This window comes from Balaenoptera ricei, chromosome 15 (genome assembly GCF_028023285.1).
Source record: "Balaenoptera ricei isolate mBalRic1 chromosome 15, mBalRic1.hap2, whole genome shotgun sequence".
Classification (NCBI taxonomy): Eukaryota; Metazoa; Chordata; class Mammalia; order Artiodactyla; family Balaenopteridae; genus Balaenoptera; species Balaenoptera ricei.
Genome location: NC_082653.1, coordinates 63,829,808 through 63,851,517, shown reverse-complemented (window position 1 = coordinate 63,851,517; position 21,710 = coordinate 63,829,808). Strand labels below are relative to the sequence as shown.

At 48.9% G+C, this 21,710-nt stretch overlaps 1 protein-coding gene across 1 annotated transcript in view; it reads right to left on the bottom strand.

Moving 5' to 3' along the window:
* Positions 1 to 1,570: 1,570 nt before the first annotated feature.
* LOC132348556 (BOS complex subunit NOMO1) overlaps positions 1,571 to 21,710 on the bottom strand; it is a 53,162-nt gene continuing 33,022 nt past the window's right edge. The window contains exons 19-31 of the mRNA XM_059896157.1: positions 19,661 to 19,879; positions 19,480 to 19,562; positions 18,477 to 18,636; positions 18,207 to 18,333; positions 16,313 to 16,426; positions 15,275 to 15,402; positions 14,049 to 14,190; positions 9,981 to 10,064; positions 8,664 to 8,774; positions 7,112 to 7,213; positions 5,428 to 5,547; positions 2,505 to 2,597; positions 1,571 to 2,123 (exon numbers count right to left, since the gene is read on the bottom strand). Of these exons, the coding sequence (XP_059752140.1) occupies positions 1,992 to 2,123; positions 2,505 to 2,597; positions 5,428 to 5,547; positions 7,112 to 7,213; positions 8,664 to 8,774; positions 9,981 to 10,064; positions 14,049 to 14,190; positions 15,275 to 15,402; positions 16,313 to 16,426; positions 18,207 to 18,333; positions 18,477 to 18,636; positions 19,480 to 19,562; positions 19,661 to 19,879 (1,615 nt within the window). The 3' untranslated portion in view covers positions 1,571 to 1,991. The remainder of the gene's footprint in view (positions 2,124 to 2,504; positions 2,598 to 5,427; positions 5,548 to 7,111; positions 7,214 to 8,663; positions 8,775 to 9,980; positions 10,065 to 14,048; positions 14,191 to 15,274; positions 15,403 to 16,312; positions 16,427 to 18,206; positions 18,334 to 18,476; positions 18,637 to 19,479; positions 19,563 to 19,660; positions 19,880 to 21,710) is intronic.

Genomic DNA, 21,710 nt, shown 5'->3' with positions numbered 1-21,710 from the left:
CAAGCAATGGAGGTCTTCAGGGACCCGCCATTTTAGACATTTTAAATTTCTCAGGGAAAAAAAAATCTGTCTCATATAACTTTTGCCCCATTCAAAAGCCTCTAACTATTCATACTTACACCTCACAGGGGGATCAGGGGAGCTGTCCTGAGATTGCCAGCAAATGAAGACAACTACAGACAACAGAGTAGGCCCAACTTCCAAATGGACCGAGAAAGACAGCAGCCTTTTCCAGAAACGGAGCCCTTTAGAAGACCCACCACCACCAAGGGTGACATATAGCAGTGACAGGGGAAGACTGCCACTTAATGGCAGCGCCTGGAACTGGATGGAACATATTGACATTTAGTCGTATCTTTCACGAGCTCTTAACCTTTACACTGTGTCAATAAAAAGCCCCATTAACATTTAAAAGGGATGTTTCTGGGTGTCCACTTGGAATAAGAGTTAGAACACACTCCAAGAAATGGATTATGTATCTCAGCTGTCCTGGATCTCTAAGAGTTTATTTCCTTTCACGGTGAAAAAGTAACACCCGTGAAATGGCCAACACTCAGCAGCCGCTGGTTGGAAACACAGCCGCCCTTTGGTGGCCACCAAGGGGCCGGGGACCCTCCAGCTGACTGTCTGCACTGGTCGTGGCACCCAACAAGACCTTCTGCCTTATTTTTCCTCTTTCCGTTCTGGGTCCTTCCAGACTTGGCCTAAACATCATGCCTGGGAAGCTTCCCTAAGCTCTCAGGTGGGATCGGACCTCTGCTCTGTGACCCCTCGGCCACGTGAGCCTCCTCCACCAGGAGGCCTTCAGCTCTCCGCACGGCCCTCATCCACCTGCTGGCTTGTCTTCCACCCAACGATGGCTGGGTCGTGCGCTCGGGGGGCGGGGCCCCGTGCCCGTGTGCTTGTTCATTCCTGCAGGCACGCACACATTCACTCATTCGTTCCTTTTAGAATGCCCACTCCACACCAAGTGCTGGGGACACGATGAGGAACAAAGCAGAGGGGCCCTGTCCTCGTCCAGCTCCGTTTATACCGTCATCTACTCAGCTCATCTCATACCCCGGTGCCTGTCACACATGGGACTCAATAAACATTGGATGGATGGATGTCTCTGCTTCCAATATAACTTATTAACTTAATTACTTCCTATAAGAATTAAACTAATGCTGTTCAAATGGTGAGCATTCCTGTGGATCCCTTATGCAAACCCGCAGCCTTCCAGCTTCACACATCCTACGTATGCATTTTGTCTGTCTCTAACATTTAAAACGTGGAAGAGTTCACATAAAACTCTTGTCTTCCTGGCTTCTCTAGAAAAATGAACGCATGTTCCCGCAGGGCACCGGGGAGCCAGAGCCCCCGAGAACCTCAGGCTCCTTTAGATCAGGTAGGGGTGGGGCTCTTCGCTGTGTCACAACCCCTCCTCCCCTGTCTTCCTACCGCTGAGGCCAAAAGCCAGCTGCCGTGTGTCATCTCGCCTTCACTCAGGACCCACGTGCCCCTCCAGGCGGCTTTGTCGGTGACCCCAGCATTAGGCCCATGTCATCCAAGGACTACACCTGAGATGACCTACAACACAAACAAACGGGCAACTTTATTGAGTTTTACCTCCTAACACACCCTCCCAGTAGCAGACACGGGCTGTGTGGTTTCTAGCAGGGACCTCAAATGCACAGGGAAGTTAAGGGGAAGGTCAATGCAACAGGTGCTTGATTAGGGGGCCAGAGCCCCCATTTACTAGAAGTCTTCTTGCAAATGAAGCAGAAGACTGAGGATTACATTCGCACGCCACCGGCGCAGCTTAAATACTTCTTTGATAAAAATAATAATAATAAATTATCTTCAACTCAGAAAATCAATTGTGCTCAGCAGAGTGACAGGAGGGTCCATTCACGGCATGGCACCGGGGCCGGGCGAGGGGCGGGTGGGACAGGCAGCATGTCCTCCACGCCAGGGGCCTGTCCCGAGGGAGCCTTCCTGGGCTCTTCCCCTCACGTCCGCCTCGTCTTCTGTTTCTTGGCTTGTCTCTTAGCGTCTTCCGGGCCGCTACCGTCAGAGGCTGCCTGGCCGAGAGCTCGGACTCCCTGCAGGCGACTAGTCAGCTGCAACAGCAAGGGAATGAGCTGGAAAGAGAGAGAGTATGAGAGAGGGGGACGCCAGGAGAAGACTTCTGTCCAGTGGGACATCAGAGACCCTCCCCCGCGCCCCTCCCTCCCCAGGCCCCGTCACCACCTGCTCTGTGCTCTCAGGCAGATCTCAGTTCAGACCAGGGCAGGTCTTTGTACTAGAGACGGTCACCAGAAACCCAGAAGTACCCCAGGTTTAAGGGTTAGGAGAGCTGTTACGAGAGGTTTATGGCCTTGCAAGGAGGCCTTAGGGATTGGACACGACCTAAAATGCTGTAACCTCTGTAACAGTGGACGTTCTTCCACTGCCACGTCCCAGTCATGAGGGATCCCTCCCTCCGACACATCTGCTGCCCATGAGGTCTCGGGACCCCCTACCTTGTCGTGGTTGTAGCCAGCCAGCAGGATGAGCAGCGTCAGAGGCAGGGCGATGTAGGATCCCTGCGCGATGTCCTGCTCGGGCAGCTTCCTCTGCAAACACCGAGAGCACCGTCACCCCCAGACACCAGTGCTCCATCCACAGCCCTGATCTGCCCGGCTTCTGAGCCGGCTCCCCTGGGACCCCCGGCACACTCAGTACCCAAAGTAAGGAACCGAAGCGACGCAGATAAATCTCAAGTGAATCTTCTGCTGCACAAACTCTCCTCACTTGCTCTCTGAAGCTCCGGAATAACCAGATTCCAATAACAAGGTGCTACTCACCCCCGCACCCTTCACTGTCTAAACTGACAGGACAAACAGCTGCAGGCCGCAGGGGACCCCTGTGGTTGGAAAGTAGAAGGGTCTCATTTTGTTGAGTCCCAGCCGTACACAGGGACTCTTTCCTACAAGGAGGCATCGAGAACCCACTGTTCCAGGCTTGGGGACACAGTGGGCAGCAAGCTAGTCCCAGAGGTCATACCCAGTGAGGAGGAGAGGCAGCGCTTGGGTCCCAGGGGCCATTCACACTTCCTTCCAGTGGGAGGACTGACTTTCATCTGGGCCAGTCAGAACAGACCACCATTCCCCAGCCTCCCTCGCGGCCAGGTGAGGCCCTGGAACCAGCTCTGGCCAACGGCACAGGAAGAGAGGTGACGGCGCAACACCCAGGCTGTACCCTCAGAGAGAAGTGGTGTGCCCTCCCTCCTTGCTGGCCAGACAGCCTCCAGCCAAGTGCGCCATTTCGGAAGGTTGGCGACGTGCTGGAGGATGGCAGAGCCACGGGAGAGAAGGAGCTGGGGGCCCCGGCACCTTGGAGCTGCCATATGACCCCTGGACTGCTCACTCCTGGTGCTGACATAAGACAGAACCTTCCCTCTTGCTAAAGCCCCTGAAATGCTGGGTCTCTGTAATAGCAAATGAACCTATATCCTAACTAGCCCACTCCACCCTGACAACAGAAACAAATAAATTAAAAGATAACTTTCGGTTGACGATAAACCAGGTTAACGAGCCAGAGCACTGGTTCTCAAGATTCAGCCCAGGGGCCTCCCTTTCAGGAGATCTGCACGGTCCAAACTATTCTCATAATAATACTAAGATATTACGTGCCATTTTCATGCTCTTACAAGTGTACAGTGGACTTTCCCAGAGGCTGCAAATGTGATGATGTCATGACTCTGACAGGTAATGGGACGTGTGGCTTATGGATTCTTGTGTTTTCAGCATTTCTCAGTTTTAATTTCTAATATGATAAATATATATATATAACCCATATAAATCAAAGCTCTTTGAGATTCGCAACAATTTTTAACAGTATAAAGGGGTCCCAAGACCAAAATATCTGAGAACACGTAGGCTGGAGAATGACTGAGGGGCCTTTTGACCTGAGATGAGTGAGGCAGAGTGAGATGGTCCCTTAATAAACAGAAGGGCAGGAACAGATTTCCATCCCTAACTGCCTACTCGAACATTTTTTGACATGTCTTAGATCCCAAACCGTTTTGCATTAAAGTAAATCCTTAAGGAGAAGTTGAAGTCAGTGGGAAGTAGTAGAGTGATTACGAGAAGAAGCCTTGAGGACCGCGGCCCAGGCTCCAGGCCAGGTCTTCCCGTGTAACCTCGGGCAGTCACTTTAAGACTAAGTTGGGGGCTTCCCTGGTGGCGCAGTGGTTAAGAGTTTGCCTGCCAATGCAGGGGACACGGGTTCGAGCCCTGGTCTGGGAAGATCCCACATGCCGCGGAGCAACTGGGCCCGTGAGCCACGATTGCTGAGCCTGCGCGTCTGGAGCCTGTGCTCCGCAACGGGAGAGGCCGCGACAGTGAGAGGCCCGCGCACCGTGATGAAGAGTGGCCCCCACTTGCCGCAACTAGAGAAAGCCCTTGCACAGAAATGAAGACCCAACACAGCCATAAAATAAATTAAAAAAAAAGAATTTATAAAAAAAAAAAAAAAAAAAAAAGACTAAGTTGATTCAACTATAAAATGGGGATAATACAGACAGCACCTACTGCAGGCGAATGTTGTGAAAGTTCAACAAGATGAGGTGCGTGGTAGAGTGGTCAGCAGTGCATGAAATACTGGGTCAAGCATCAACAACGTGGCTGTCGGTACTGACATTCAACACGGGATAAAGCGAAGCGCCCTTACGGCCCTCATAAGCGTATGGCGCTGAGCTGTCCAGCAGACGGCTGGAACGTGGTAAAACCCGGATCTGCTGACCACCCCCAGGTAAGTCACTCAGCCTCTCTGAGCCTCCATAAAAAATGGAAGAATGGCACCTCCCCATGGAAGGATTGTCGTGAGGACCAGCAGGACACCCTGCCAGGCCATCCCTTCCCTGGCACATGGCCCTGCTCTCACCGTCTCAGAAGTGGGACCACACTCCTGGCAGCAGCTACGAGGCCTGGTTGCTCGGCCCCCACCAAGCGGCACCTCTGTCCTGCCCAGGCCGCCCACGTGGCTCCCTGGACCGAGGGAGTGTCCTGGCGAGCCCTGGTAGGTGTCCCAGGCTGCAGCCCCAGCGCCCTCCGCAGAGGCCCTCTCCCTCCCCTAGGGTCACCGTACACCTCCACAAGGAGGCAAATGGTTCCCCTACGTGCTCGTCTCTTTGGCACTTTCTGACCGAGTCTCCGCTGAGCAGAACTAGGAGGAACCCCCTATTCAGGTAAGATCATGGGCCAGGTCACCGAACAAGAGCCAGAAACCAGCAGAAGAGCCACTTCGAGTCCGGGCTCTGCTACACACGAGCCCCCAGCCTTCTCTTCACATCAGGGATGATGACTCCCACCAACTTCCCACACGGGACGGGCTCTGAAAAGCACTCAGTGGTACCTGGAACCATTCTTCACACCCGACACCCAGAAACTCCCTCCTCCTTACCGTGGGATTAAAGATCAAGGTGATGTGTTTATGATAGCCCACTGCCGTGAAGGACACTTGCGGCAGGACGTAGTCATACTGGGACCTGGGCAGCGTGGAGTCCAGAAGCACCACGTAGTTCTGTGCACAGGGAAGAAGTTGTTGTTTTCATAAAGGACAGCTGGGGCAAAGCAAAAGAAAACTAACTCCTAATGTATGACTGTGATGTAAAGGACTTTATGTTTCTAAAGAAATCCCCAAGTTTACACCTCCAAGCCTAGGTTGCTAACTCCCAATGGGCGGCCTCAGCAGGCTATTCCTGCAGTGACAGCCGCACGTCCCCGACATCTCTGAAGAGGCGCGCAGAGCTCGTTTTTACAAGCATATCCAACCACTGCACCCACGGTGGTCCTTGGAGAATCTGACTTTATGAAACACATACAGTTCTGATGAGTCAATTCTGATGAGGGGGGCACATGATCAAACTGAGGAAGACTGTTTTTAATCTAAAACGAGGTTGACTTTCAAGGGACGATTCTTAAGTGGCTCATTAGCTGGCGAGTTCTAAGACGCAGCGTCTCTGCAGTGGTTCCAGTGGCGGTCGTGGTCCTGGTGTGCTGAGCCCCGACCAGGGAACCGGTGCCATGAGCACATTAGGCAAATGCCTGTTCTGCTCTCAACCACTGACAAGATCAGGATTATTGCCCCCGTTTCACAGATGGGGAGAGCAAGGCCTGAAGAAGTGAAGCATGACGTGCCCAGGGTCTCTCAGCTGTAGGGTACCGAGCAGGCTGTGAGCCCAGGGGAGTCTGTGTCCACGGTGCTGTGCTGCCAAAAGTGGCTCGATTACAAAGGGCACCTGGAGAAGTGGGGAGGAGGCCCCAAACTCCGTCACAACCTGCTTTGTTATTTCACAGCCATTTCACGCCAAAAAAGGCCATAGAGTATCATCCCCGTGGCAAGTGGTAAGAAGCCGGGGGAGGGACCACACACACACAGGCTCGCTACTCACACCCTCAGGCTAAGTCCCCCGGAAAGGGACCAAGTTCTCTGCAAAGTTTGCTGCCACCGCGCCAGCCACGATAGCTTGCTCTGCCCAATTAAAATGGATAGGAAACATCCTATAATCAGTAAGTGATGAACATTAAGGCCTTGGTTAAATAGATCATGGTATTTCCTCTATCATGGACTACCGTGCAACTGTTAAATATCATGCTATGGAAGATTTAACGATGGGGAAAATATTTGTGATATAGTTTTCATTGAAAAGCAAAGACTACAAAACAATGTACAAGCAAAGACTACAAAACAATGTACAAAACAGTCCCAGCTTTGCATTATCAAAATAAATAAATATATATGTGCATTTATATTTATACACACATATGCACATGCATCAAAAAAAGACCAAAAGGAAACCTATCAGCACATTAACAGTGGTTACTTCTGGATGACGGGATTATGTCTGATTTCCAACCCCCTCCCCAATCTCCTGCCATGAATGTGTATTATTTTTGTAAACAGAAAAAGAGCTAATTCTGAAAAAATAATCCTTAGAGAGCCCCACCACCTCTGATTCAGAAAGCACAACATCAACTGTGCCAGCAAGGTGGTATAAGGGGGGAAAATGGGAGAACTGTGTTTCCTTAGCTGAAAAGTGCAACCACTATGACAAAAACGGAAAGCAGAGTGGAGCGGGCATCACCTGGCCGTCTCTGAGCAGGGGCGGGAAGTGGAAGAAGAGGGACTGGCCCAGGGAGACCGTCTGGATCGGGTTGTCCAGGTTGTCACTTTTGTAAAGCTTTACCTGGAGAGCAGAGACAAAGAGGGCGTGCTTTTGAAACTGAATACACGATAAACATTGCATTTCAGACACCCTCGGGTCAGCATATCTCTTGTGGGGAGAGGATCTCTGGAGACATGGATCTTTGAAAGAGCTACCGTCCACCCCCGACAGGCCATTCCTAACACATCTGAGATGCCAGTGACGTGACACGTGTCGAGATGTTAAGATTTTAAAATAGATTCTGACAACTTACATTAACACTCAAAATAGTGTAGTGATAATATTAAAGAGAATAGCTTCTAACGTGTCTATAACATGCCAGGCCTGCTACAGGCACTTCACATACATCGTCACCAATTCTGGCTATTAAACAGGCATGGTAGTCATCCCCATGGAGACTCAGAGAGCCTGCGTCACCTAAGGTCGCACAGTTATCGCCTGGTAGAGCCTGGGACCCAGCCCTCCTCAGTGCCGGCCTCGCCCACCTGGCGTGGCCTCCCACATGCCGTAACCTCAACCCCACAGGTATTCCTTAAACTTGAAACGCATTCCCATTTTGCGTCTGGTTCTCTGGCTGCTTCCAGAAGCAGTTCAGTGCTTTGTTGGTGGCCTTTCTTTCTCTCCAGCCCAGGTTCACTGCCTGTTCCCACCACCATCTGCAATGGGGCGTGAGACACGGGAGGTACAGCCCTGGCGCCATCCCCTCCCTCCAGTTTCCCCATCCCTGCCCAGCCCTCTTCACACTCAGGCATCACCCACCAGGCCCATAGGCAACATGCCCGCAGCCCCTGAAGGGCAGCTGAGGTGAGTTAACTTAAGCACATGTTCTCACTCAAGTCAAATGCTTCACTGTATATATTACGTGTGCCTCTGAAAAATACATCCCCATGGCGATTCATTAACATCCTTCCAGGCATCACAGGATACTGTATAGACACTTCTTCATTAACTGCAGACATGCGGGTTCTGTTAAGAGCTCCAGCAGGCCTTAAGAGGTCACTGAGTCCAACTCCGTGGTTTCACAGAGCAGGGGACAGAGGCCCATGGGAATGAGGGGGTGCCCGAGGCAGCCAGGTGAGTAACTGTGGGACAGGAGCCAGCCCGGACTGTCTGACTCCAGGTCCACTGCCTATCACCCCAACCCTGCACAGAATCTAGAAAGTGACGAGGTGCTTTGCCCTATAACCATCTTTCTGTTTTAGACTCCAGATTGTATTGTTCGTTCATTAGGTTTCTACTATGATGCTTCCAAAGACACACACGGCTGGCAAAACAGTGATCTGAAACTGGACCACGTTTCTCTCCAGCAATCAGGAATCATTCCCCCAGAGGCATGCTGGGATTGAAGATTCTTAAATCTCAACCTCAACCCTCAGCTAAAGCAAGCGCTAGACAGGCCCGGATATCCTGCTCCCTCTCATCTTGAAGCCGGAAAGAACAGAGCACTTGAACCTTAAAAATCTGGCCTTACCCATAATGTAGGAAGATACTCGGATGAAGTGATCACATTTCCACTCAAGTCAAACTGATTTATCTGCCGGAAAACTATGATGTTCACATCATCGATGTCATTATTCCCAACCTGGGAAGAGAGAAGGAAGGCTGGGGTTGAGGACGCTGGAAGGGAGACTTCTACTCCAGCCGGGGGATCTCCTAGGAGCTATTTCCTAGCTGATTTCACTTTGTATTCAGAGAGCAAAGCTTGCCGTTCCAGCAGCCTGAGTCTATGGTCCCAAACTGACAGGAGATGGGCGACACCTGGCCCATGGGCACATTTTGTTTGACAAGCAGTTTTTTTTTTTTCTAACTTTTAATGACTTGTCAACATTCAAAAAAAGAAATTTCATATAAAAAAAGCCAGATTTCCCAGCTTCTGTTGAAAAAGGGGAAAGATGTTCTTGCCTGGCAGGGATTGGCAGGAGCCAAGCTCCAGCTGCCCCCTCTGGGTGGGTGTGTGCCCCCGTTCGTGACCTTTTCATATGTGGGACCACAGTCCACATGACTGCCTGTGATCCTGGTCTAAGTCCCCATGGCAGGGAAATACAAAATTATAAGACGTAGCCATCACAACCATTTAAAATGCCAGATGCCATAAAGACATCAAGAAAACTCACTTTCTAGGCCAAAAAGTTCTAAATGCCCCACCGGCCTCCTAACCCCTCATAATCTTTATGCCTAATGCCACCTAATAAAGCCAGCAAGAGGCAGGCCCTCTCGTCCACCCAAGCCCTCTACTCTAGAGAACAAGACCTATTCCATGGAAGAAAACCTCACTGCAAATGATTCCAAGGCCACTTCCTGTGACCTGGGGGGCTGCCTCCTTAGGGATCAATTAGCTAAGTCGTGATCTTAAAGATCAAGAGGCTCTCCTTGGTGGGAAAACAAGGTCATCTAAACATAAGAAAAGTGGGCAGCCCCGTCACCAATTAAGCTCATGTTCTCTTTATTACCCTCCCTTGATCTGAAATGCTACTTAGCCCTTAAGATCCTTAACTTGCAGAATAATGATCCGAACTTGCCGGGGGGGGGGGGGGGGGGGGGGACACACAACAGCTCGGATTTCTTCTCTGGATGCACGGACAGCCATGCTGTTCATTAAAAGCCCAAGAAAATGCTGCTTGTGAAGATGACACTATTCCAAAAGGGCCCTTAATTAGGATTTAAAGAGCCCCCCCACACCCCACCCCGGCCGAAACAGATGAAAGGCAGACAGCCAGAGGAGTGCTGAAGGATTTTTGATGAGGGAAGCAATCATGCCACGATTCCACTGAAGAAGTTCATGTCATACCGCGATGACCCGGTGGTGAGGCAGGGCCCGTTCAATGTGGTCGTTGCCTTCTGCCTTGAGCTGAACGTGGTATACACATCCCGGCTGCAAACAAACGCAGGAGTCACTTCTTTGGAAAGGGGCTTGTCACGAGACCTGATCTGAGCCTGCTCTGCCTGCAGGCCCCCATCAGACGGGCGCCTTCCTGTTCCACCTCAGTTCCTAGGATGTGGCCTGTTAACCCTCTTAAGAGTTCCTTGAAAAAGCACCCTGATGCAGAAACATTTTCCTGAAGTTCTACAATTCCTTCAAACCCCATTCAGTTTCTCCTACCCAAGGGAAATTAAATGTGGTTTCCGATTCCAAAACTGCAAGCATGATATGCTTATTCTGATAAAATTATTCTTTCCTCGCTGCCCAGCCCGCCCCTCTAGCTGTGTATGTGCACTGAATGGTATCTGGAATGACATTCCCAAAGGGGTATTATTTCTGGGAAGTGGGATTTGAGGTTTTTCCTTTTTTAAAACAAATTTCTTCTTTATACATTTTATTCTAGTCCTCAAATGTATAGGCATATATGATGTTTATCAAAAAAAAAAAAAAAAACCCACACTTTTCTAAAAAAACTTTTTTTGTTGACACTGCACACATGAAGGATGTATATTATTTACTTAGATAATTTTTTGGCAGATAGCAGTAAAGTATTTTGTTCTAAGAAAGCCAGCACACTATGACAATTTTCCAAAAGAGGGAAGTAAACTGCCTTGAAGAAATGAAGTTTTTTGTTTGTTTCTTACATTGCTGTATGGGCTAGTTGCAACTCTGATAAAGAAAGATATGAGTTCAAGATATGAGCCTTCTCGGAAGGCTGCAAATCAGACAAAATTCAGCTTTACGCAAGGCTTTAATAAGAGTATAAAAGAACCCATTGTTGGTCAACTTCTGAACTATTTTTTCTTACACACTTATTAAAAGAAAAGATCTGCATCTTTCTGCAAAGGATGACAGATCACTTATACTAGCGGGGTTTTAAAAACTTTTAAAACAACCAATTGCTGATCATCAACTGCACACTGGACCGATGACACATCAGGATCTAGAGCTGGGGCCAAGTTCAAAGCTGACCGTGTGCATCCAAGAGGGGACAACCCTGAGATCGTAACTGCTGATCTATATACGTTAGCCAGGATAACACGGCCCTGGTCTCCTAAAATCATGTGCACTGTGACCTTCCTCTCTGTGTGCAGGCAGAGCAGTGTCCAAAATGGCATTTGCTCTACATTAACCAGGGGCCCTTCCAGGTGGTAGCTTAAGGGTGATTTTTTTTTTTTCCCTTTCAAAATTTCATCCTTTTTGATATGTTGCTTGAACTATTTTATAATGAGCACACGGTACCTTTACAGAGACAAAAAGCTATTATTAAAAAAACAAGAACAATCAAATTTATGATCACCAATAGTGACTGTATTAATTCACTTTATAGCTCAGTGAGGACCAGCAGCATTGGGTTTGGTTCAAAATATCTTTCCTGCACCTCAGAAAGGAAAGACATGCATAGCAATTTGTAAAGAAAAGAAGGGACGGGCACTGCTGAAGCTGGGAAGAACGGGCACTGCCCCCTCATGTCCATGCCCGGCCGGGCAGGAGCCCATCGGACAGCTGCTCCCATCCTAACCAGCCCGACTCCTCGCTCCTGGCCGGCTGACTCTGGGATTCACCTTCAGCCTCTGGCAGCAACATCTAGGGATGCAGCTTCTCACCCAAGGTGCCTTGACAAGTACACTGCCCGGAAAGATCAACTGGGGAAATGAATTCTAATGGGAGCTGAAATCCTTAGGAAATCTTCAACAAGGGCTCTCCAGCCTGGCGTCCTCTGGGAGACTGGCAAACTCAAATCCAAACCCTTGACGGGAAACGTCTAGCCTTAGGCTATTCCTCCAGAATCCGAGGCCTGGCATGTGAAAAAGGAGTGGGCTGCCACAAGGGGGCGACTCTAAGCAACGCTGAAAGCGCTAATGAATTAACACCTATTACGAGGAGGGTGTGGGGCAGCATCATTTAAAACGGAAATCTATTGTCGTGGAGAAGAAAACTATATTTGGTTTAGTTAAATAAAATGTGTTAAGTTGGTGAGTTTAGAGAAACATGTCTGGGCCAGTAAGACCCTGGGAAGAACCAAAACGGTGATGCAGAATCTGCATTCCTGCAACCGTAAGAGGGAGGTGAGCGTGGAACACCGAGTCCCCCAGCTCCGGCCAGGGGAAGGCAGACTGAAGTGCACAGGCGCCGGCCAGGCCCTCCTCCTGCTGCTAACTTAGACCAAGAAAAGCTGCAAACAAACACCTAAGCTGGCAGTTCTGGTGAGGACCACCTCAGGGGAAGGTGCTGTCTGTTCTTGCTTTTACCACTTACGGAGTCAGTGTGTCACGCACTGTTCCATGTGTTTTACGTGTATTAACTCACTTAATACTCACAGCCATCCTGGAAGGTAGACATTATTCTCATCCTCACTTTACGGACGGTGAAACACATAAAAAGCACAAGACACTTGCCTGAACTTACACAGCTAAGAAATGACGGAGGCAGGATTCAAACCCAGGGAGAAAGGCATTAGTGCAGCCCACGAAGGACAAAATTTCAAAGGCTGGGCCTGCACTGAACGCGGGAGACAGAGAAGCTGGCTCTAAGGACCCGTCGCCCCTCCCGGGGCCCTAGTTACAGCCAGCCTGGCGGCGGGGGACATCCATGCTACCGCCACCACTCTGTGCTCTCTGGAACCACTGCTACGAGGGAGGAAAGCAGGCCTGGGGGACAGCAGGGAGCAGTGTCCCGGTGGCAGCACGCTCCACAGAGGGTGAGCCTCTCCAAGGGCAGAGGAGAGTGAGAAGGGAGCGTCGCAGTCAGGCCATCCAGACTCCTGCGGGAGCAATAGCGCCGTTGTCTCGCCGAGTCTGATGAGAAGAGACTGAAGACGGGGAGTGGTGGGCAGAGGGCACAGGGAGCCCACCCGTGGGTGTGCATCCGGCTTGGCCATCAGAACACACGCTCTCCAGTCCTCCCCAAGCCCATCTTCCTCCTTCAGCTTTTTGAACCCTCCTCACTCACCAAGCAACCTCCTGACCTGACTTCCCCATATCTGCGAGTGGGGATGGGCGCACAATGGACGTGGATGTTCTTACCTTTGGGAGAGGACAGCATCGCCCCAACATACCTAAGTAAACTGGCAAACGGATCTGCATCTCAGCTCACGCGATTCAGAAAAACATCAGTCAGTTGCCAACATGTGTACGACTATCCCTGGGGTCAACTAAGAACATCCAGTTTGTGAATCTGAAAGGCTGAGGACCAAACCCTGGATCCAAGTGGCCCTGTCCAGTGGGTGCCATCAACCCACACTCTCGTTCGGTGACCCTACTTAGTGTTTGCTGAACGAGTAAATGAATGTATGGATGCGCAAGTAAAAGTGAGGAAAAAGGCACCAAAAATTCTTAACCAAATGTTGCAATTGAGCAGCCAAAAGGACAAATAAGTCGGTTATTTGGCCTGCACAAAGTTGTGGGTTTTTTTTTTTTTTTAATTGGTTGTTAACATCTAAAAATCAGAAGTTTTCATGTTTTTACAAACTCAAAACGATCTGGCAACCCTGAGTCTGTCTTCCCACACAGCTGTGTAGAGCTGGAGCTGAGTGGCAGCTGCCCCCTTCTCGTGGGCCAGACCCTCTCCAGGGCCCCGCAGTCCGCACCGCTCCCTACCAGGCACCCAGCATCCTCCAGCCTTTCACACTTGTCTTCTGGCGCCACTGGCATCTGGTTTGAGAGCCCTGGCCTGAGCCACACTACCCATGCTAGGCAAAAGGTGCACCAAACCCATGGTTTTCCACCTTTATTTCGCTACAAAACCCCCAACCCAGTACATCAGCTACATAAAAGGTAAGTATGTCAGCTACAATAGGGATTGGGAAGAGCTCCAGAACCCTATGCTGCCCTGGCAATGCTCTTGACCCCATTCCTAGCAGTCTTGGGGGCACCACAAGGCACCGCTGAACCCGGTATGAAAAAAGCCACTAATGAAACACGTCCAAAGGCTCACCAGCAATCCACGTAACCTGAACTTCCCTTCTTCGTCCGTCACGGTGTCTTCTCCATAAATACTGCAGTCGTTCTGGCCCACTGCTTCCACGGCAACACCCTGTTCTGGTTCTCCGTTTAAGGAAGAAACTGTACCATAGCAACTAAAGGTACGAGAGAAGAAACAGAACATGACGTTCTTGGGGTTTTCTGAAGCACACAAAAGATTTCAGGGAAAGTGTCCTGCATTTACTAACAATTTACGGTGCAAAATATTTCAATGGAGAACTGTGCCCCAAATGACCCAGACAACTCAGTTCTAGCTGTGTCACTTGCAAATCGAGCCTTCCTGCCGGAGGGCTCAGGCCAGCCAGAAGGCTGTCATCAATTTCTCTTCTTGTACATTCTAAGGGATGCTCCAGAAACTTGTAATTAAAAAAGGTTAAGCTTTATTTTATTCCACTTTATTGTATTTTTGTGTTAAGCTTTAAATAATGAAGCATCCAATAAAATGAAAATAAGTCATTCCATTTTTATGTTCGATTGAAAATGGTCCATTTTTCTAAAGCCACTCCTTCTGATTAATCGATCTTTGCCTCGAGTGCTTTTGTAAATGTGTATAATATGTGTGCGTGTGTATAAATATTTTTACTAATATCTGTATAAACCGTCTCTGAAAGTATTCAGAAATACTGGAAAACCCAGGTAGCTCGGAGACCAGGATAGGAGGGAAACTTCACATTGTACAGACTCTTTCCAGGATTTCCAAGTTTCACTCAAGTGAATGCATTTCCTCCTTTTCAAAATGTTCACTCAAGTTTCAAACTTTTTTAAAAAATGAAAATTTTTAGGAACTAAATAGGGTCTCTCAGGCCAATTTCAAAATAGGAACTTTGTGACCGAATCACTCGTTTGAAGGGAGTTCCCTGTTGGCCTAGTTGTTAGGATTCAGCACTGTCACTGCTGCGGCCCAGGCTCGATCCCTAGTCAGGGAACTGAGATCCTGCAAGCTGCCTGGCATGGCCAAAATTAAAATTAAAAAAAAAAAAAAAAAAAAAACGGGGACACTCGTTGAAGATATTAGAAGAAAACGGCAGCAGTCAGGAGCCTGTGGACCTCGTATCTTATGTCCCTTGTCTTCCAAATAAAATCAGTATGAAGACTGGGATGAGTTTCTAGAGAACAGAAGCGTGAGTGTGATCCCATAGCCCGGGCTTGGGAGAGAGGGGCGCAGGTGGGGCTGCCCACCTGTAGGCCGTGCGGTAGCCGGTGATGGTGATCTTCAAGTTCTGCCCCTCCTGCACCTCGATCATCTGCGAGGATGGCTCAAACCGGAATTCTTTCATCATGGGCTTGAAGTAATACTGGCCGGGGCTCTGCCGAGAGACAACCACAAACTGAGCCTCTGCTGCAAATCTAGGTATGGCTGCAAATCTAGGTATGGCTTCAAAGGGGGCGGCTGAAGTCATGATGGACCAGAATTAGGCCCAAGAGCTCCATGGCTTCCTAGACACACAGAAATGGTAACTCTAACTCTACAATAAATCATTACAGTGACAGCAATTACAATTCTAACAGCAGCTGTCATCATGGTGCGCCTACAAGAACTCTGTGGGGTAGAAATCATATTTGAATTTTATGAAGGAAGCAACGGAGGTCAGAGAGGTCAAGTAACTTGCCTGAGATGACCCAGCAAGTAAGTAGCAGATGGAAGATTTGAAGCTGGGTGCGCATCACTGCACAGCACGTGATCTTTCAGATACAACTCACTGCCTGTTTGTGACATCCCTGTAACAGTCACTTTATTCCCAGGGCTGACAAGATGGCCAACTGACGTGCACTCCTGAGTGCCCATCACTCAGGGCCTCATTCTACATCCCCAGTGAAAACTGGGTGCTATCCACTCACCACGGGGAGTGTGCTTTGCAGAAGAAACACAAGCTCACCCCCCGAACAAGACTCGGCATTATAAACAGCACGATCCTGTGGTAAAACAAAGGGATGTTTAAGACAGGAGCCGCTGGGGCCGGGGTAATTAATTACACTGTCTCAGTGACAAGGGGGTGACCAGAAAACAAGAAGTCTGTGCAGAAGGGAACACGAATCAGCAGCATTAAGTTCTAGTGAGAGCAATCCTCTAATTACGTCTGGTCCCCGAAGAAACGTACAACACTCCAGGCTGGTTTTCTGTTCTCACGTTGTCAAGCAACACACAAGTCAAGGCCGCCGTGTCCCGGCACTCTCATGGGGGGAGTCAGGCAGGCAGTAAACTACCAGACACCTTACCAGGTTTGAGAAGGTCAGAATGCCGTTGTCCTGAGTCAAGAGGTTGGAACGAAACACACCACCGCTGAGGGATAGGAGAACCCCAGGGAGGGGCTGGTCGTCTTCAGCTTTTATCTGGGGGTGGAAAAAGGAACCCCAGAGCAAGGTTAACTCATATTAGCCATGAACAAGTCAAGAGGTAATCCTTAATGGGTTATTCATTGGGGGAGACAAAAGGTCTCCTATTCATCCCCAGGGTAACCAATGTTAATAGTTTGGTGTGCAGCCTTCCAGAACTCTGCCCACACAAATCTTATCAGCATTATGGCTGCTGTTGATGGACTTCATAAGTGATCTGGTGGGGCTGGGCGGGAGGGCCCCTAAACTGTACGGTTCTGTTGCTTTCTCTGCCCTCAGCCACTTTCCCGGCTGCCCTCGTCCACCAGTCCCCACCGATCAGCCTCGCTGCCTCGGAACAGCTGCATATCGTTCTAAAGCAGAGGTCGGCCAACCACGGCACACAGGCTAGCCACCGAGTTTTGTGATGGAAAAGGAGAGGCTATCTGAATGTCCCCGAGCGTGTGTATCTTTGTGCACTTAAGTTTTTTAAGTTTTTCTTTTTCCGAACAGTCAATTCTTAGGAGTAGAATTGTTGGATGTGTGCACTCGAAATTCAGAAAGAAACCCCCAAACTGCCCTCCATGGTGGCTGTAACCATTTCCAGCTCCAACAAATTACCTATGTGTGGGAAAATGCGTGCTCGCCAAGAAGATGGATATTGTCTTGATTATTGCAAATCTCACCCCAGACCCAGTGTTTCGATGGTAACTTCCTTTGCATTTCCCCAGTCACTACCAAAGTCAAGTGTTTCCTGTATGTTTACGAGTGACTTGGATGACTTCTGTGAACTGCCTTTCATGTCCTTGGTTTATCTTTTCTCTGTTGGGTTGTCTTTTTTAAAAAAATTTATTTATTTATTTATTTATTTATTTATTTTTGGCTGTGTTGGGTCTTTGTTTCTACGCACGGGCTTTCCCTAGTGGCGGTGAGCGCGGGCTTTCTCTTGTTGAAGAGTACAGGCTCTAGGTACACAGGGTTCGTTAGCTGTGGTACACGGGCTCTAGAACACAGGCTCAGTAGTTGTGGAGCACAGGCTTAGTCGCTCCGCGGCATGTGGGATCTTCCTGCACTAGGGCTCGAACCCGTGTCCCCTGCATTGGCAGGCAGATTCTGAACCCACTGTGCCACCACGGGAGTCCCATGTTGGGTTGTCTTTTTCTTATAGATTTTAGGAGTCCCTGGTAAACGGGGAATGTTATTTATGGTACAGATATTTCTTCCCAGTTTGACTATCTTTCAGTTTGGTTTAAAACGCATTCTGCAATATAGAATTTTAATTTATTTGGCCTCTATGTTGAAAATATTCAGCCTCAAGGATCTCCAGACTCACTCTGTCCATCACACAGCATGCTTCTTCCCAAGAAGGACTGAGGCAAGAGAGAAAGACATTCTGCATCCTTCGACAGAGAACAGAGTCAAGGATGAAAGCTTAAAATACTTCCCAAAAGGTATGCACACAAGCTAAAGTCAACAGATCTCCTAATTACAAGTGAAAGAAGCCAGACCAAAAAAGAGTACATCCTGAATGATTCCATTTATATAAAACTCTAGGAAATGCAAAATGACCCATAGTGAAAGAAGGCAGATCAGAGCAGTGGGGAGGGGCAGGAGAGAGGGGTTGCCAAGGGTATGAGGAAATTTTGGAGGATGACGGATGTGGCCACCATTTTGATTGTGGTAGTGTTTTCATGGGGGTCATCATATGTCAAAACTGTCAAATTATACACTTTACGTGCAGCTTACTGTATGTCTATTATACCCCATAAAGCTGCTTTTTAAAAGCACACAGTGTTACCTCAAAGCTCACGCCTGCCAAGGCATAAGCCTTAAAGTCTCCTATGGTTCCTTCCACGGCAGTCAAAATGTAGCCCTCCTTCTGCGAGGACACGGTATACTCCAGGTCACTGTGCAGTGGCCCAACACTGAATAAAAAAGAAAACACTGGAGATGGCTTTGCTTCAAATCCTGGAAGAAGCATCACCTGCCCCAAGGAAACCTGGCTCCCCAGTTTCTTTCTAGGCTCCCCAACTGATCCCAAGCAAATGTTTCTTAGTCACGGCCTTACCTATAGGCACCTTTGTCGTCAGTAAAGACTGTGATTAGGGGTGAACTCGCCCCCTTTTCACTGATGACAATCTCCACTCCTTCCAACTCTGGGTGGATCTGGCCTTCCAGAAATAAGCCTGCTTTCCCTTGGATCTCAATCAACTTCCCTGGGCAGCTTTCTAAAAAGGGAAGAGATAAAGAAGATTAGGTTGGGGCTTCCCATTAAAGAAGGGCCTAAAACTGAGATATTGGAAGCCAGCTCCAATGAGGCTGCTGACTGTACCAGAATCCTCAGTGACTGCAAGTGGCCCTAGCCTCTCACCATTGATGAATGGCCTTGTTCAACTGCCAGGAATGTTAGCAGGTACAGCCAACAAAGCTGGCTTTCCCCTGCTCCTCTCCCTTGGCTCTCACAGGCCACAGGTGGGGAGAGAAGCCGTTACTGCAGGTCAGAGCCTGTGCGGCTGGACCTCAGAGGACCGGTATGGAAGGCTGCCCCGGACAGGCTGCCTGCTGGACAGCCACGCCCTTCAATACTCTCCTTCCAAACACAGAAACGTCCAGGGTTTAATGAACCCACGATGCTAGGAAAAGCTATTGGTAGCCTAAATATTCCACCAGCAATCACTTCTGGTTATCCAGTCCCCAAAAGACCCTCCCATAACCCCGACCAAAAAACGCAAACATCACAAACAGTTCGGACACACAAAGACATTTCAGACGTTTCAACAACTGATGCTTTTGCTTTTTATCTCCCTTCTGGTGTCAACCTGATAACATCAAGGAAAACTGAGTCCTTTTCCAAAAAGATCCCCCAATTCTAATAGTGAAAGTCACATTTACTGATTTAGACCTTTCGTTCATTCACTCACTCATCAAGTAGTAAGATCTATGTGCCAAAGGGGATTGAAGGTACCTTACAAAGATGGTTTCACTATAACAGCAGCACAGAAGAAAATTTTAATTGCAGGGAAAGAAACACTTGCAAAGGTGTGTCATCGGCTCGCTGAGCTGACATTTACCTCCACTGACGGTGGCTTCCATGGAAGGAGGATAAAAGAGCAGCTCTTTAGACGAGGGTGTGACAGTGATTTTCTCTCCAGACCTAAAATAAGTAAGATACTTCAATGTGGCTGGTCTGTCCCCCCATGAGGAAGGACATCAGAACAGAGGACCCTGCAGGGAAAGCCGGAGAGCGCTCACCGTGCCCAGTAGGAGAAGTCGTAGGAGAAGGGGCCCTGTAACTCGTCCACCATCTCCTGCACAGGGGGTTTGGTCCTTCCCTCAACCCCCTCCTCTCCACCGGTCTTCTCCCTCTCCTGCCTGCGGCTCTCGATCTCGGCCAGCTGCTGCTCCCTCCGCAGCTCCTGCACGGACCTCAGAGGGCCGAGGACCAGGGCGGGTTCACTGTCGATGGAAGATCTGGAAGAAAGGAAGGAGCAGTCCAGAAGACAAAGTCACGCATCCCTGTAGTCAGTGGGAATCAGACATTTCTGCAAGCAGAGATCCAGCAGTAAAAAAAACCCAAGCACCTCATAAAGCCACCAACACAGTCTTCTCCTGTTTTGAATAAACTAATAGCTTTTTAAAAACAAAAAACTGAACTTCTTTGCCATGGTGGACATATCTGATAGATCTGGGCTGGGATGAAATACCACTGACTTTATGACTTGAAGGAAACTTATCAGATTTCCCGTAGGACATGGAGTCCTTTCCACACCACCATCTTCTCTCTTTCAACCTTTATTGAGAACATACTCTGCAAGAGAACCAGGCACTGGGGAGACTGTACACAGGACAGACAACATTCCCCAACCTCGTGGAATCTACATTCTAGTGGGAAGAGGTAGACAATCAACAGAAAAATGTTGTCAGGTGATAAGTACAATAAAGAAAAATAAAGCAGCATGGAAAGATAAAAGAGCTGGTGGGAGGCGAGGGGCGCTACTTTTTATTAGGGGCTCAGCCAAGTCCCTTCCGATAAGGTGACACCACGCCGACCTGAAGGAAGGGCGGCAGAGAGCAAACCACTCGGCTCTGGGTGAGGAGGCCTCAGGCAAGGAGGTGTCGAGTGCAAAGTCTCTCGGAGCCTTGGAGGCAGCTCCCTGCCATGCTCAAGGGACAGCAAGGAGGAGACCAGGGAGGCCTGGCCAGAGGGACGCAGGCAGAGCCAGATCAGGTAGAGCCAGATCAGATGTCAGACTAGGGCTTGGCAAACCTTGGTGTGGACCCTGGGGGGATGGAGTTTTAAACAGAGGAATGACAGGGTCTCCACTTTTAAAGATCACTCGGACTTCCCCATGAACAACACACTGTTATAAAGCAACAGCCAAAACTCGGAAGCCAGACAGGAAGCTGCGGCAACGATCCCAGCAAGAGACAAGGGTGGGTGGAACCAAAGTATAGAGGCCAGGTGCTAAGAAAGGACTGGATGACGGATATACAGTTGGCCATTTCCATGGGTTCCGCATCTGAGGATTCAACCAACCGCAGATGGAAAATATTTGGGGGAAAAGATATTCCAGAAAGTTCCAAAAAGTAAACCTTGATTTTGTCACATGCTGGCAACTATTTACATAGCATTTACATTGTATTTACAACTATTTACATTGCATTTACATCGCATTGGATATTATAAGTAATCTAGAGATGACTTAAAGTATATTTAAAGTGTACAGGAGAATGTGCATAGATTATATGCAAATACGACTTCATTTTATAAGGGACTTGAGCATCTGTGGATTCTGGTAACCACGGGGGGTCCTGGAACCAAACCCCCTGGATACTGAGGATTGTACAGTTGAGGATTTGCAGATGGATCGGTTGGGTATGGGATGCAAGAGAAAGAAGAGTCAAGGACCAACGAGAAAGACGGAGCTGCCATTTCTCAAACAGGGAAGGCTACAGAGGAGGTCTGTGGAGGGCGACCACCAGGAATCTGGTTTTGGATCGGGAAGCACAAGACCCCCATTAGGGACCCCGCCCCCGGCCATGTCCAGCTGGAAGATGCATTTCACATAATTTTCAGCAAAACCAAACCAAACAAAAACCCTTCTGAGGTTACAAAAATAAACTTAATAAAGACTGAAAACAATGTAACATGGAGTCACTACTGGTAAAAATATGACTTTCTAGTCATACCAGTAATTCATACTTTCCAAGCAGGAAAATACTAAAAGACATTGCTCCAGCACCAGGCAAAGTGCCAGGCCCACAAGACAAACGTAGCAAGGCCTTCTCCTAGAAACCATGT